This window comes from Dama dama, chromosome 17, assembly GCF_033118175.1.
Source record: "Dama dama isolate Ldn47 chromosome 17, ASM3311817v1, whole genome shotgun sequence".
In the NCBI taxonomy this organism is placed as follows: Eukaryota; Metazoa; Chordata; class Mammalia; order Artiodactyla; family Cervidae; genus Dama; species Dama dama.
Genome location: NC_083697.1, coordinates 50217245 through 50233810, shown reverse-complemented (window position 1 = coordinate 50233810; position 16566 = coordinate 50217245). Strand labels below are relative to the sequence as shown.

At 37.9% G+C, this 16566-nt stretch overlaps 1 protein-coding gene across 2 annotated transcripts in view; it reads right to left on the bottom strand.

Moving 5' to 3' along the window:
- The window catches only part of ANAPC4 (anaphase promoting complex subunit 4), a 33081-nt gene extending 16946 nt beyond the window's left edge, over positions 1–16135 (bottom strand). The window contains exons 1-15 of one of the 2 annotated variants that reach the window (XM_061164492.1): positions 15830–16135; positions 13598–13703; positions 11783–11915; positions 10162–10236; positions 9972–9998; positions 9833–9877; positions 9107–9191; positions 8383–8487; positions 7008–7091; positions 5796–5882; positions 5314–5378; positions 4520–4562; positions 4331–4407; positions 2800–2900; positions 2664–2715 (exon numbers count right to left, since the gene is read on the bottom strand). In XM_061164492.1, coding sequence (XP_061020475.1) covers positions 2664–2715; positions 2800–2900; positions 4331–4407; positions 4520–4562; positions 5314–5378; positions 5796–5882; positions 7008–7091; positions 8383–8487; positions 9107–9191; positions 9833–9877; positions 9972–9998; positions 10162–10236; positions 11783–11915; positions 13598–13703; positions 15830–15958 — 1214 coding nt within the window. In that variant the 5' untranslated portion in view covers positions 15959–16135. The remainder of the gene's footprint in view (positions 1–2663; positions 2716–2799; positions 2901–4330; positions 4408–4519; positions 4563–5313; positions 5379–5795; positions 5883–7007; positions 7092–8382; positions 8488–9106; positions 9192–9832; positions 9878–9971; positions 9999–10161; positions 10237–11782; positions 11916–13597; positions 13704–15829) is intronic. The other variant, XM_061164490.1, reaches the window with a different exon arrangement.
- Positions 16136–16566: the final 431 nt, after the last annotated feature.

The following is a 16566-nucleotide window of genomic DNA, read 5'->3' as shown; positions in this document are numbered from 1 at the left end:
GGAGTAAGTATGAGGAAACAGTCGGGCATCAGGTTTCTGAAAAAAGCTGGCAACAGGAGACCAAAACAAACGGCAAGGTGACATATAAACAGGAGATAACTCAGGAAGCAGCAAAGACTTTTAAAAAATCTAATTAATGTCCTCAGAGAGCCATGAAATGTCATATCTACAGAGCAAGAGCACTGCTTTGAAAAATGAGTAAACAAAAAAGAAAACACTTAGTAATTAAAAGACAGGACTGCCATAATAAAACATGCAACAGCATGGCTCAGGTCAATGACCTCCTTCTCCATTCCACCTGGGTTCTTATTCCAGAGTTCACAACCTAGACCCCCTTTACCAACCTGAGCCTTCTAAATCTCAATTTCAAGCATCCTACTCACCAGCCACCAGCTATCTTTGCAGTGACTTCTTGCCAGCATCCCGACAGTCGTACCACCAAGACCTACCCTACTAGTTCTCTCACCTTTCACTGTCTCTTACCCACTTATTTCTACTTTCAAAATATATTCAAGTTCTGACCATTTCAGATTCTGACCACCAATTCTCTCTTGGCTTCTGTCCTTGCCCTCATATAATCTGTTCTCAACACCAAGTAAATAACAAGAGGGATCAAAAAGATCCTAAGTCATATCCTGTTCCCCCACAGCCTGTAATTCCTAAGAGCTTATTATGTTATTCTTTATTATGTCCAGCGTAAAAGCCAAAGTCCTTACAATGGCCTACAGGCTCTACACAATCTGACGCATCCTCCATGACCTCTTTCAACTCATCCTATCGCTCACACTGTTGTTAAGTTCACTAACTTAATGGCTCCTGGAGGTTCCCCTCAAGTATGCCAGGCATGCTCCAAACTCGAGGCCTTTATACTTGCTGTCCCCTTTGCCCCAAAATATCGGCAAGGCTCACTCCCTCCTCCCTTAAGGCCCTCCCTGACCAAAAAACTGCACCTCTACCCCCGCATACCCTAGGTCCTCCTTCCTCACATGGTTTTTCCCACCACTATGCACCACTATCTGACCTGCTATGAGTGAGTGAGTGAAGTCGCTCAGTCGTGTCTGACTCTTTGCGACCCTGTGGACTGTAGCCTACCAGGCTCCTCCATCCATGGGATTCTCCAGGCAAGAATATTGGAGTGGGTTGCTGTTTCCTTCTCCAGGGGATTTTCCTGACCCAGGGATCGAACTCAGGTCTCCCGCATTGCAGGCAGACGCTTTAACCTCTGAGCCACCAGGGAAGCTATCTGACCTGCTATAGATTTTAATTATTCATTTCTATCTGTTTCATCACGTTAGAATACAGTATCTATGAAGGTAAGATTTTTATCAGTTTTGTTCACTACTGTACTCTCAGCATCTAGAATAATGTTTAAAACATAGTTAATTAAAAAAATAAATAAATAAAACATAGTTAAAAATGCACAATAAATGTATATGATGAATGATAGTGCTGGATAATCAAGTCAAGAAAATTTCACAAGAAACAGTAAAGACAAAGCTATTAAAAAAATGTGAGTAAAAATAAAAGACCTACAGGGTCAATCCACAAAGTCTAATATGACTAACTAGATTTCTAGAACAAAAATCTAGTTTTAAAAAGTGGGGGAGAAGAGGAAATTATCATAATAATAATATAACAGAATTCAGGTTAAAAATAGCATTTTCTTATTATCAGTACAATGAATGGAAAGACCCACATTTAAAATACTACTGTGAAATTTCAACGTATCAAGGATGAAGAATAAAGTTTTCAAGAGAAGAAAAAAGAAAAACAGCATACAAAGGAATGAGAATCAGAAGCACCAGACCTTCCATCAGCAACAAACAGGCCAGAACACAACAGAGCAATGCTTTCAAAGCTCTCGGAGAAAATAAATCTCCCTTCATGAGCTATATCCAGTCAAAAATGTCAATTAAGTGTGGAAGGAGAAAAGACACAAAAGGACACAGAAAGCTTACCCTTACACATCTGTTTTCTAAGTTATTGGAGGACATTTTCCACAAAGTGATTAAATGAACCAAGAAACAGAGGAGATCCTGAAAGTAAGGCTCTAACCCATGAAAGCAATGAAGAAAATGCCTAGGTGGTAGCTGGCACAAGAGCTGGAACCAATGGACAGATTGATTCGGGGGTGGTGGTGGGGGGGGTGTTGTGAGATGGGAGGCTATCAGAGGAGGCACCAGGGACAGAGGGGAAATCCAGGGACGTGATACTACCCTTGAGACAGGGAGAAAACCTAAAAATGTGGTACAGAGAGACAGTGCAAGGAAAAAAGAAAGCAAATGAGAGTCTAAGAAAAACAAACAGAAACAAAGAGAGGAATAATTTCTAAAAACTGATAAATAAAAGAAACGCAGTACAGTAATACAGTTTAGAAATATGGAAGTAACCTACAGAACTAAAACCAGAAACAGTTACAAGAGTTTAAAGGATTCCCTCTGAAGAGAGGACCTGAGGTGAGGATGGGTGAGATAGGAAAATACCATGTGAATTTTTGAAATCACTGTGCTATTGGTTTGTTTTAATCCTATAAACATGTAATTTTCATAAGAACTTAAAATCTCATTTTAAGAAAATCACAACAATTTGCTAAGTTCTCAATTACAACAAGTGAAATATTCTCAAGTCAATGATTTCAATATTCAAGTATCCCCAATACTTACTGAAGAAGTTCATTTGCCTTGAGTATGAAAGAACCTACTGCAGTAATAGCATCTGAAAAGAAGTAAATAAGTAAATATCATTTGTTCAATAAGTAAAGTGAGTTTAAAGCATTCTATTGAGAAATTAAATTACCACCTTCAATTCCTGCAGCATCTAGTCCAAGAGGTTCATATTTTTGCTTCCATGAAGCCATTCCTTTCAGTTCACTCAAATGGTATAATAAAGACTCTGAGCCACTATCAAAAACAGAGCAGAAATAAATCAGTATCATCACCATCATCAGGGTGGCAAGCACCTACTATCTTGCTTGACTATTGCTAAGTTTTCAAAAATAAAAACTGAAAGTAACTTTAATTTTCTTTCTATGAGAGACTATTAGCTCTCAAAGTTATTTCAAAAAACCATAGCAGAATCATTTGGTTGTCATGACTAGTGAGATGAACTGGCCACAGGATTAAACTTTATAAGATCAAATTATGCTCCACAGTTGGTCCTGGCACTGTTAAGATAGTCATATGGTCATCTTGTTCACCTAACAGCTATGTATTTAACACTGAGCAAGTATTTATTGAACTCCAACTTCAGGTCAGGCACTATGGGGACTTCATGGTAAACAAAACGAAAGGGTCCTTTTAACACTGATAGTCTAATGGGGGAGATAGTCATAACCACATAATCAGACAGTATACCATTTCAACTACATAAAGGCCTTAGAGGAAAACACAGCAGGTACAGGAGAAACAGAAGAACCGGAACTAGTCTGGGAATTAGAGAAGGATTCTCTGAACATCTGAGCTGAGAGCTGGAAAAGGCAAGTGAAGAACAGAGTGGGAGTGTTCCAAAAAGCAGAAGAGACGCACAAAAGCCCCGGGTAGGAGAAAAAAGTGTCAAGTTTGAGAAGGCCACCAAAGACATGGGTCCTAAGAAATGGGAAGGCACTGGAAGCTTTTAGTAAGAGTAACATGATCAGATCCACTGTGGAGAGCACATCTGAGGGACACAGTGTGGACTGGAGGAGGCCAGGCCAGACAGCCCCACAGAGCTCCGAGAGGGAGGTAGGGGCCAGGGGTCTCAGCACAAAGAAATCTATCAAAATCTAAGTCAAACACTGCGGATCAGCCTGCAAGCTGCCTCACTGAGGCAGTGGTGTTTAGAAATGGCATGAGACTTGAGGATCTGGAACAGTCTTGGCTCTGACACGTAATAACTTTGGGGCAGCCATATGCCCTTTCTGAACTTCAGTTTCTTCTTATGTAAAATGAGGATAATCACAACCAACACCTTGCCAAGGACTTAAATGCAAAAATGTGCAACATGCTTTTACATAACATATAAAATGATATACAAACATACTTAATTTCACCACTCAAAAAAGGGTATATGCCCTTTCAAGACATAACTCATGGCTGTCTGGGTGAGAAAAAAGCCCAGATAGGGCCTAGGGTAGTGAAAAGATGTTGGAAAGTTATTTCACAGAGCAAAGTCACCATCATCGATTCTTTAAATCTTGGGCACTCCAAGATTCCCCTCAAATACTAAGGCAAAAATTTCAACTAGAAGAAGCTCAAACAGAGAATGTCAGAAAAGTAAAAGAAGGCTGGAGAAAGAAAACCAATGCTAAGTATGTGCAGATGCAACACCAAAAGATTCTATGTCATCTTTATACCTTTGTAAGTGACTTATAACCAATTTTTGTATACTGGAATATGATGACTCTATAGACTGGCCAAGCTTCTTTAAGCCCTGATTAAGAGAAAAAAATATAACATTTAGCATACAAGTAAGATACTACATGACATTCTAAAAAAAAAATAAGACTATGTTCATAGCCATTAAAGTACAAAGATAACCACACCTTTACTGTTAACTGATTCATTAAGAGGGTCTGAAGTTCAGCACTAGAATGAAAAACAAAGTATTTTTAGTCTTCTCTATTTAAAATCTGAATGCATCACTTAAAACATTTAATTTCAAAGTACAAATTTAAACAAAGATTTTAAACAAATAAAAAGAAATAGCCCAACAAAAACTAAGACTTTGTTGTACTCAGAAAAACAGACAAAAACAGGAAACATTAAAGTCCACAAACAGACTGAAATAGACATGAGAATGTGCTATACACTAAAATGGTATTTCACATCGGTAAGAACACGTGCTACTCAATAAGTTACACTGGGCAAGTATCTAGACACTTAGAAAAAAATAAGTTGCTGTGTCTTTCATAGCATACAACCAAATAAATCATATCTGGAACATGTAAATGGAATAAAATCATAAACCACAAAAAAAATCTCTGGATGAAAATAAAGATCTTTGATTGCTTAATATGGGAAAGATCTTTCTAAAAATAATGCTGAGGCAAATACAATAAAGGAAAAGAGTGATTTAGCTACATAAAAATTTTTAATTGTTTATACATTTTAAAAGTACAGATATATGTAGACATGGTACATACACATAAAATGATTACATTTACATAGAAAATAAATACATGAATAAAAAAGCCTAGAAAGATACATACTATTCTTTGTTTTTTGTGCATCAGAATTTTCTATTTTTTTTTTTTTTACAGTGAATATGAATTGCTTTTGAAATAAATTACTTTAAAAAGAGAAGGTAAAGCAAGAGCATCTAATGTAAGTTTATTACCTTGCTTTCCCCCACAACAACAAGTCCATGAATTCATCTTGCACTGATGTGGTTGTGTTCTTTTCCTAGAGAAAGATGGATAAACTCATGATAGGTTTTTTTTATATAAGCATTATTTATTCAAAATTACAGAAACATGACTCCCTTTCTTACCTTTAACCTTCTTTCAAATCCATATTTAAACTGATTATCTGAACAGCAGTTATGAGAAAACAGTCAGTCAGCTCTTCCAACACCTACCCTTAATTCCCACATCCTATCAGCTCCACTTCACAATCCTGTCCCCACCTAAGTTTTTCCAATAGGAAGGACTGGCATATCTCTCTCTGAGACAACAGTTTGAGGTTAGGTCAAGCCATCTCAAAGAAATAATGATCTGAGCCTTGAACAAATCAGACCGATTTTTCTCATGTCCCTCATGAACTGAGTAAGGACATCATACACCCTTTAACACCTTCCATGGGAAACTCCAGTTACATTACCTGCACAAACTTGGTAAGACGAGAATCCATCTGCATCAGTATTTCTTCCCAGGCTTCACACATACATGTCAGTGACAAATTTATATACTATTAGCAAAAAGAAAAAATATTAAAGTAGCAAAAAATACTTAAGTCAATATGCTAACTAGATAACACATGCTTCTTACTGCCAATTATCTCAAGAAATCCAGGATTTACTGTAAACCACTTTTAACTCAGTTAAGCCTGAGAAAGAAGAGACCACGGCTAACACCTGATAATCATTTAACGATCAAACATTCTCAAATTAAGTTTTTATCTGGTAAAATAGATATTTTTCAACTTTTTACATATACGATGTGTTCTATGTACATTAACTGTCAAAATGCTGACTGGTCAACTATTCAATTTTCAAACAGTATCCTTTTAAAAAGATACCGGTCTCCAGAAATCTTTGACATGAAGTACATCAGTGACTGTGGCAGACTGAAGGTCACAGTTCTCTGTAGCTCCTCTATCCGGATGGATAGTCAGTTTCTCCAGTCTGTCGATTTGGGCTGGCCGTGTGTCTCAGTGTGACAAAGCAGCCCAAGTGTCAATGAGTCCAAGGCTCTAGAAGGCTTTGCAAGCTTCCACTTGCACTCCTGACATTCCCGCTGTCATACCACTTACCCAACAATCCTGATCTAGCCTGTTGGGAAATGGGGAGTGTGAAGTTCAGATAGCCAGCATGGCTAAGAGATACTTGGACCAGCCAGGTGACCACTGCTATACGACCAAGACCAGCCGGAATAGCTGAACCTAGCCCAGAGCAACAGAACCTTCTAGCTGGGCCTGGCTCAAACAGTCAACTAACTAAAACACCAATCGCCAGCTAATTTGGGGTACATTTATTATATTCAAAAGCTGTTAGAATGACTATTTTCCATAATACTTGATTTGCAAAGAAACTTTTAAAATTCCAAAATATTTTATTTATGAGAATGTTTAAAAAGATTTAAACTACTTTTTTCTCTTCTTTTGCAGATATAGAGATAGGTTGGAATAGATTTTCAATTAAATTTCTTTTTCTTGTTTCAGTGGACATTATAAGCTTATCTATCAGACTAGACACCTCTGCCATGTATAGCTGGATTTAAAAACTAAGATTTTCAAGTTTTTTATTTACAGAACATTAGTAATTAGTAATTACTTATAGTAAACAATCACATAAAACAAGCTATAAATAAATACCTGTAAAAGAGCTGAAATGTGAGTAAACTTTCTGGCCATTCGAGTTACTTCAGGTAAGAAAGAGTACAATAGATTGGTTTCAAGCTGTCAAATCAAAATACTAAAGTGAGTCACAAACAGATATATTTACTACTTTTAAAGAAAAGTCAAGGTGTAACTATGTATCAGAAAGACTACCTCAGAATTTTGCCCCTTTACAGTATAACAAATTAGAAAATAACAATATAATTTTAGGATTCTTTCATCTGTAGTGTCTAACTATGTCAGATTATCCCCTCTAGGTTAGCAGTCCTCTCTACGTAGTTAGAATAAATGTAATAATCTAATTTATACCACTATTATGAGGGACTTTTAAAATGATCACAAATATCTAAAAATTTTTTAAGGAATTATAGCTACTGATAAATACAAGTTAACTATCTATTATAGAGGTACATGAATTATCACAATAAAGTTGTTATTAAAAACATCTGTTACAAATTCCACATAAAGAGTGAATTATTTACTATAGCACCAAACACAATTCAGGAAATCGTATTTTCACAGAACCTTAAGATGAAGAGCAAACATAAACAACTGTTCCAGCAAATAGCAGGAAGTCAAAGGCTCTCTGCTGTTGTGAATACAATGAAACTATAAGGCCTCATTTGCATCACATCCTGCATCTTTTCATCCTACTTTTGTATGAGAGTTCACACATACTTAGACTAAGTGGCTGGGTTACTTGAGATGAAATTTTAGGGAAGATTTTCTTGACGGCAAAGCTACAATCTAAATACTCTGTAGGAGCCCAGTTTCCACAGTCTGTGATACAAACAGCACACAATGAAAAGGTTTTCCCCGGCATTAAGCAGGCATCTCACACAAGATGCGATGTGTTAGTTAAGAGCCCCGGCTCTGGAGCCAGACTGCCCAGCATCACTTTCCAGTCCTTACCAAGCAAGCTGCAGTTCCTCTGCGTGCCATTTACCCAACTACAAAATGGGGACAATAATAGTGCCTACCTATTAGGTTACTGTGAGGATTCACATAAAATGATACCAAATTACTCAGTACTGGGCACATATTAAATAATTAATAACTACTGGCTTTTATTATTATTAGGGTCAAAATCCCAAGAAAACACGTGTTACAAACATGAACTGGTATAGCAACAAGTTAATATTGGTTATTAATAGACCATCAAAACACTGTTTTGATGAAAATTATGTGAGCAATTGAATAATAAGGTATCCAACAGTAACACTCTAAGATTTAGAAGCTCCAAGTCAATTTTTTGTTTTGTTTTAATGACCATTAGAATCCAGTGATATGGATAATAAAAATCAAACCTTTAAAAATATATACTTACTCTCTGCTAGGTTCAAATACTCACCTGAAAATATGAAACTTCTGAAGCACCACTGGCAGAAACTTCTGTGACCACTGACAATGATTTCAAATCACTTGATAGACATAATGCAAGACAAGTACCAACAATCTGTAAAACAGTCAAATCCCCATTATATTTAGTGCTGTTGCTACACTGCATCTGCTTACAACACAGGAAGCCAAAATTCAGAGCTCTAAAAAGCAGTAACTCCTGCCACGTATGTGGCAGATAAAGGCACGTGTCCACTTGGTTGCAAGGACAGAGACACAGATCCCAACAAAGCTCCCAAGTGCTGGAGGAATAACTAACACAGCCCACAGAGCCTGCAACATTTTCCACCCTTTTAGGGAACTGTAAGAATAAGAAAAAGGTACGGAGAAGACCAAGACCAAGCCTAAGATCACTCCGAATGACCTTCATCGCATTCCAATTACAAATGGGAGCTTTAACATGCAAGGCTAGAAAGACATTAAATCATAATCAAGAGGGCCCTACTAATCTTTTTGTTAAGAAAAAAATTTTTGACTAATTCCACTAAGAACCTCTGATCTTCACAGACATCATATCACTATTTTATCTTAGTAAGAAAATTATCCTCTTAACATTTAAGGACAAGTAATTCCAAGAAATGAAACTGAGGAAAAAAGTAATGTTTTATTCTTTTCCATAAATCAGTCAGTTGTTACATTCTAAGGCAAAAATAAGAGAATCTTAAAGAAAAACTTACCCCAGTGACTCGAGCAATTTTGAACATTCCATAAGCATAAAGCTCAATAAAACCAGAGCTTCCTCCAAGGACAAGAATATTAAGCCTAATTAAAAATAATGCAACAAGTTGAGGACAACAGAGAGAACCGAGTTCTTACACCAAGATACAAGTTGTTGCTGCCCTCATATAATCTGCACACTCAAGCTCCCTAGCAGGAGACTGAACCTCTAAACAAATTCACCAAGTTTCATTCACATCGGGCTTATTCCTTTTTTTTCCCCCCAAAAGAACCACATAAATTTCATTCAGCCTAAAAAACCTCAGTTTGCAGTAAGATAAGAATATATTATTTTAATGACAATTGTATTTATATACCCTCAATAACAAGGTCATCTCTGTTCCAGTTAATATAAATTACATCAGTTTTATCATGGCCCTGATGCTAAACGTATTAAATGGGCTTAAAGAACCTGAAGATTTCAATTTAAATTTCAGAAACTCAAGTACTTCTATCCTCCTTTACTTTTTTAAAATGAAAGTATACCATAATATTAAACTTGACACAAATATCATACAATAAAAATGAGCGAATAATAGATACTGTCTGTTTATTGTTCAGAGGTATTTGTCAGCAATGAAATAAAATGACAAAGAAAATATCTTTGGAACTCTGGTCTAAAAACTGCCTCAAGTATCAAATTTAAGAAAATATAACTTGCTATTTAAGATATCTGCAAGATTTACCTGACATCTCCCAAAAGCTTAATGATTTCATCAGAATTTTCTTCACTAAAATATAAAAATAAGTTGGGTTATCTTTCAACTATATGCTTCAAATAATAAAAGATTTATCTTACTTGAAAACAAAAAAGGCATACCTTACCTAAATATTTTTGAGGTGTTGCTATAACTAGAAAAAAAAAAGATTAGGGTAAAGAACTCTCAATAGAAATGCATTTTTTTAAAACACATGAGAAAACTGTCAGTGTTAAAAGTAAAAGAAAGAAACTTTTTCTTAAAATTTCAAGAAACTTGTAAGATTAATTCTAATGAGAATAAACTCTGATACTTACTTTTTCGGCAATGTAGGAAGTTTAGGTAAGAGAAGATTTGATTCATCCTCAGAATTATAAAAGGATGTTAGAACACTATAAAGGGGAAAATTAGACAAAACAAAAATAAGTATTATAAAAACAAAGATTCTACTTTTCTTTCCATTAAAAAATATTAATTTTTTAAAGGCCCAATTTTACATATGACACATTACCAAATAAACACAGTGACTTTTACAGTGGTAAAACTGTGTATGGCATTTAACAATCACAAACAAGAAATGGAAAAGTTGGAAATTCTTCATTTACCTTGAACTTTATTTCTGAAAGAAAAAAATCAGCCTACCCACTTTATGTTAAGAGGAACAAATATTTATAAACAATTTTCTCAGTATATGAAATGCATTCATATGTATTCAGTATCAGTACCAGATATGGACTGAGAATTTATGATTCCTTAACTCTCCTCTAAAAACCAACACTGAACACAGGAGTACCAAGAGTAATTTTAAAGAACAGTGCAGTTATTATACAATGTAATGATGGGTTCTATGACTTATACACATTTGGAGATGTAACAATCCAGTTGGTGTATATCAGATGACACCACGTTATTTTGAAACAGTTTTATTTATTCTCCCATTTTTTTCAATCCTACCTCCAAATACAGTTGGAAATGAATAAGGTGAAAAAGTGGTGTCCTGAAAGACCCTGGAATCGCCACATAACATTTCTGAACTCTTAACAGAGAGTGTGTTAGGAATACACTTAGCAGGTAACTGGACCGGGACAGAAATCACGTGGTATACTCTGCTCCTCTGTAAATTCACATGACCACTTGCAACCTTTATTATCTGATGACAGATTAATCCTTGTTTTATCTACAGTGAATTTCAAACCCCAGGTTAGAGCTTATTATCTAATATCTTACAAGCCCGTCCTGAGGATATTTGTGAATTAATAATCAGATTTACAAATTCATTTGATATTAACTTAAAACTTAATTAGAACAGAAAAGCTAACAGGAAGAAAATGATATTATTTCCTCAAAAAAAAAAAAAAAAACTTTTATGTTCAGTATTCACTAAGCCTAGTGACCCTTTAGGCTATCTTTACTGAAAAGGTGGCAGAGTACTTGATTTCACAAACTAAGGCAAAATTATTTTCACAAAATAAGGAAACTATAGGGACCACAAAAACAGAAAGAACTCATTCAGTATCAAAACAAAATGCTCAATTCAGCACTTTTTATATTCAAAGAGTATTTACTCAGACAGAGAAACAAAGTTCCAGAATGAAATATATGGTGAAAAGAAAAACAGAACCTTAATTTGCTAATCAGCAATCTTAACTAATATTACTTGAAAGTATAAGTCATTGGTATAAACTTTTAAAAATAAACAAAAAGAAAAATCTTGGCCATTCAGGCATTACTGCTCCAATAATAAAACAGATTTTTTTCCAGAAAGGAAAAAAATCTAAGAAACATTAAAAAAAATTTCATATTGATAAGCTTAAGACAAAAGGTTAAAAGCAAATACACATACTCAACACTCAGATACGCCTAAGTTTCCACTTTTAAAAAATGAAAATTTCATGAACATCCTACTGGGACCATCGGGGTTTTTCTTTATCACTGTACCTGCTCTCAACAGTCACTTCCATCCAATGCATACAAGAAACTGGGGCCTCCACAGAAAAAGAGTGCAAGCTTTCAGGTTTTTCTACATCACACAAGACTATTTTCTTGGTGTCAGCAAGGGCAAAGGCCAAAACTGAAACAAGAAGAAATAATCAGAATAAGTCAGTGTAATATTAAGAGAAAAATGGGTATTTCATTTCTTGCCCAATTTTACTATTTTAAATATTCATAATCATAGAAATAATTTAACCCTTAAATCCTTCCTTTAAATAAGTAAAAAACTGAAAGGCATCTTTGCACACAGTTGTGCTGTTATCTACACTTATTTTCAAATGCTCAAACTTTTGTGAGCAATCTGCTACTGTCTTGTGTGCTGTCCTTAACATCTTACATATCAGAGCCTCTACACTGGAACCCTGAGGCCAAGCAGAAAACACAGAACAGACATCAACATATAAACAGTAATATTCCATCACCAAGACATACTGGTCCCCACCTGAAAGTTTAAAAGTGATTCCATCTGCTTGGTTCTTGGGAAGGTTTTTTATTCCTCTTTTTAATTTCTAGCCCTTATTGAACAGGGATATCAAATACTGATGGGTCTTCTTCCTTTCACTGTGGCTGAATGATCTAGTATTGTTTCTCTACAGAAGTCTTTAACGTCTTCCTAACATATAAAATTGAAGAACGTCTAGACAGAAGGCTGTGTGTTTCACTGTATACCAATACATACAACTCTGCGAGATGAGAGGCAATCTGAGTCTCCTCTTCTTTAAAACAATTTAAAGCAATCTTGAAATAATCATTACCAAGCTAAGCCCTATTTTACTGTCCAAAAGCAGGAAACATTTTTTACTCATAAAAATATCACCTACTTAAATACATTTTCACACACACTGACTTTCATGATTTTTGAGATCCTGATGTTTTTGGATGAAGAGAGCAAGATCTCAAAATACTACTTACAAAAGTTCTCTAATTTTACACACATATATTTTTTTTTTCAGTAGAAGAAACAAGAACTGAGCAAAATGAATATAGACCAAAATAGCTGTTATCTGTAGAGTGACGGTCTTTCAGGGCGTTTTTACATACTTATATTTATCTAGGAGAAAAAGGAGGCAACAAGGAGGAATACGTATCATTTTACAAAAGCAATTCGTTTTTTTTAGGCACCAATGATACAGGTGACTTGCAGCATTTTCCTGTGCTGACCAGACATGGACAGCAGCTCAAATGAGCGTCACTATAACAACACGTGGAAGAGGAGAGTTCAGTCCCCAGAGCTGCAGCAATAAGCTACGACATTCAGGCCACCAACAGAAGTAAGATCACCTGGAAACTGAAGGAAGGGGTCAAAACTGACAGTCCTTCAGGTGAGGTAAACACTTGTGCAGAGAGAATATTCACGAACCACACATTTAACGCTAAGACACATTTTGGGGAGAAAAGGGCCATGATGGCTCTGAACTGACCAGTGAGCAGCAAATGAAGCTCTGGGCAAACAGTGCAGAACAAGACAGCAAAAGAACAAAACCAAAGTACCCTGTATATTCCCATAAAACTTCCTGTTAGGCTTATCTTTGCCAAGAAGTCAGATTTCATTTTAGAGATATCTCTGCCATGAAACAAGATGGCAGAATTAATCTGAGTTCCATGAAAACACTATAAGGCATTTGAAAAAACAAAGTTTCCAAATCAGTATTTAGAATTCTAGTACATTGTAAGAAAAATAAATTCTTTCTGTAAATAAGTTCTTTTTATAGAATACTCTCTCTGAAAAACAAAAACATATTTTTACAATACTGTCATTACGTTTGCCATCTGGTCTCCAAGCCAGACAGGTCACTTCCTTTCCTGTATTTTCATTTGGTGGAAAACTCCAAACTCGATGAAAACTTGCAAGTCGATGAAGTAAAACCTAAGACAAAACAGATATAATGGCAGACAATAAAAACATCCATTTCCAAAAATAAAATAAATCTAAATCCCCACTATAAAATTTTTTAAAAATTGTACCAAGTATAATATTTAGCCATCAGAAGAAATTCAAAGACAAGAGTGTCTGAATGAACTTAAGGTATTTTCAAAGAAATGGGTGAAACAAGGTCTAATTTAACCCTGTACTCTACACATTTTCCTAACTTTTATGTCAACAAGAGACTTATGTTTTAGAAAGGAATACAGCTTCCCAGGCAGCTCAACGGTAAAGAATCTACCTACCAAGCAGAAGACTCAGGTACGATCCCTGGGTCGGGAAGATCCCCTAGAGAAGGAAATGGCAACCCACGCCAGCATCCTTGCCTGGAAAATCCCATAGACACAGGAGCCTGGCAGGCTACAGTCCACCCGGTCTCAGAGAGTTTGACACAATTGAAGCGACTTAGCACACAGGCGTGCACTGGCTCATTCATGCCTTCCAATCGTCATCTTTGGTGATTTCCAGAGCAACAAAGTCCTGGCTTGTTGATTCTCAACTACCTCTTCTTCAATGATCACAGCTTCTACCTCACCTCAGATCACGTCTTATATTGTCATTACCGACAACTACAAATGCTGCCATAACCTTCAGCTGCAAACTTCCCACTTTCCATCACTGTCTGTATCTTTCCTGCTCATCCCTACTAATACCCAACTTCAATTCTTCAACCTCACCAAGACATACAATCCAATGAGTCTACCACCGATTCTCTGTCCCTCACCCCACACATGACCTCACTTCCCTACTTAATCAGGTTAGAATCCAAAATCCATCATTACAATCACTCCTCTTGTACATAACTTCGACTCCCTTGCATCTCTTGCTTTTTGTCACCCTTTGTCACAACAACTCTGGTTAAACCCAACCACGCCTGCATACAGCTGAACAGAAGAGACACACAAGCATGCTCACTAGTTTCACTACAGAACCACTAACCTCATGTGCCTTTTAATACTGAAGAACAATCCTATTAGATTCACTAGTCCACTTGCCTTGTCGGCTTCTTCAAACTTCTCTTCCCTCCTCAAAACTCCAATATTTTCTTCTCCGTCCTCACTCCTAAACAGTGCCCTTTCTTCTTCACGAAGAAAATGGAAGCAACAAGTGCCCACAATTACACCTACTCATCTGGTCACACTGATGCTCCTATTTTTTTCCCTTCCCTCCTACAGTTGTGGCTGAAGGAACTTCAATCCTCTCAAGAGCCATGACAGAATTCCAGAACACTCTGGATACAGAGGGAGACTAGATTTCATAGAGGGCTTTGAGAAAGCAGACATCAATACCCTGGCGACAAAGTCAGGACAGTCAACACAGCTTTCCAGGCTGCTGCATTTCCCTGGCTGCTAAGTTCCCTTTTCCAACTAGTTTCCAAGCCTGGCTGAAGACAACTCCCACCTGGCCAAGTAACTATCAGGACACCTGCCAAAAGGCCAAAGGAGTAAAGACGCAGAGGTGAAGGTTTCCTTACAAAATGTCTGCCAAGTAACTAAAAACTTTCAGCAGAAAGACGAAGTGTAATGTGAACCAGAAATACTGACAACACTCAGGCACATTCCATCAGGATCAGTGAATCAGGCACATTCCATCAGGTGAAGCATCACTCTCTTGTTTCAATTTAAAGGTATTTTTAATGGGAGGTGGCTAACCAACCAACACTGTGAATGTTGGACAACAGAATAAAGATTCTTAAACATCCTCTGTGGCAGCTACAGACATGCACGTTCACAGCTCGAGTCTGACAACTCACCTTTCTTCTGCCTGAACTGTTAAGTAACGGGAGGGCGGAATCTGTGGACCCACTACTATGCCAACTCATGAGTGATACCTGAGCCTTTAAAAAGCCCATTTAACAAATAACTATGAGAGTCTCCGGGATGCAGGACCGTGTGGTTGTGTAAAGCTGTGTGAAAACTTGTTTTGGCCACAGAATGCGGGAAATGGGTGTACGAAATGTGTATGGTCCCTTATATTCACTTAGACTATGCAGCGGGGCTGCAGAGAGGGGCAGGGTAGACGGGCGGCCCGGGCGCGGTGTCCTCGTGGCCGCGCGCCGGCTCACTCACCTCGCCCGCGGTGTTGGCCAAAGCAATGAGATCCCGCTTGGGTGACCAGACCAGAAAGATGATCTCCTGCGGCAGCTGCTTCTCCCCCACCACCCGGAAGGATGGGAAACAGGTCGGGAAACGCAACATGGGGACGGCCCTGTCACGATTTCCCTAGTCGGAGGCTGGCTGGGGCCCCCCGCGGCCGCTCTGCCAGGGCCCGGCGCCGCTCCCGTCCCGGGCCCTTCCGGCAGAGCCCCAACGGCGCCGGTAGCAGCGACCGCAGCCAACGCGGTCCCGGGCGGTCTCCGCCTCCCGCTTTCCCTGCCCGCGCCGGCGGCTCCGCCGCCGCGCGCTTTCCGGGCACTTCCGGTGCCCGAACTTCCTCGCGAGAGCACGGAGGCGAGGTTTCGATCAGCCAAGAGTCTCTTTGACAGTCTCCAAACCGGTGGTCCTCAGTCCTGCTTGCTTAATAGAGAGGTTTTTTATTTGTTTCTTTTGCTTTAAACACCGTGTCCAGGCAGCACGCCAGGCTGATTAAAAGCGCTTCCCTGGCGGCTCAGACGGTAAAGAATCCGCCTGCAATGCGGGAGACCTGGGTTCGATCCCTTGGTTGGGAAGATCCCTTGGAGCAAGGCATAGCGACCTACTCCAGTATTCTTGCTGGGAAACCCCATGGACAGAGGAGCCCGACGGTTTACGCAGAGTCGGAAACAACTGAGCGAATAAGCACAGCACAACACAGTACGGAATGGGAC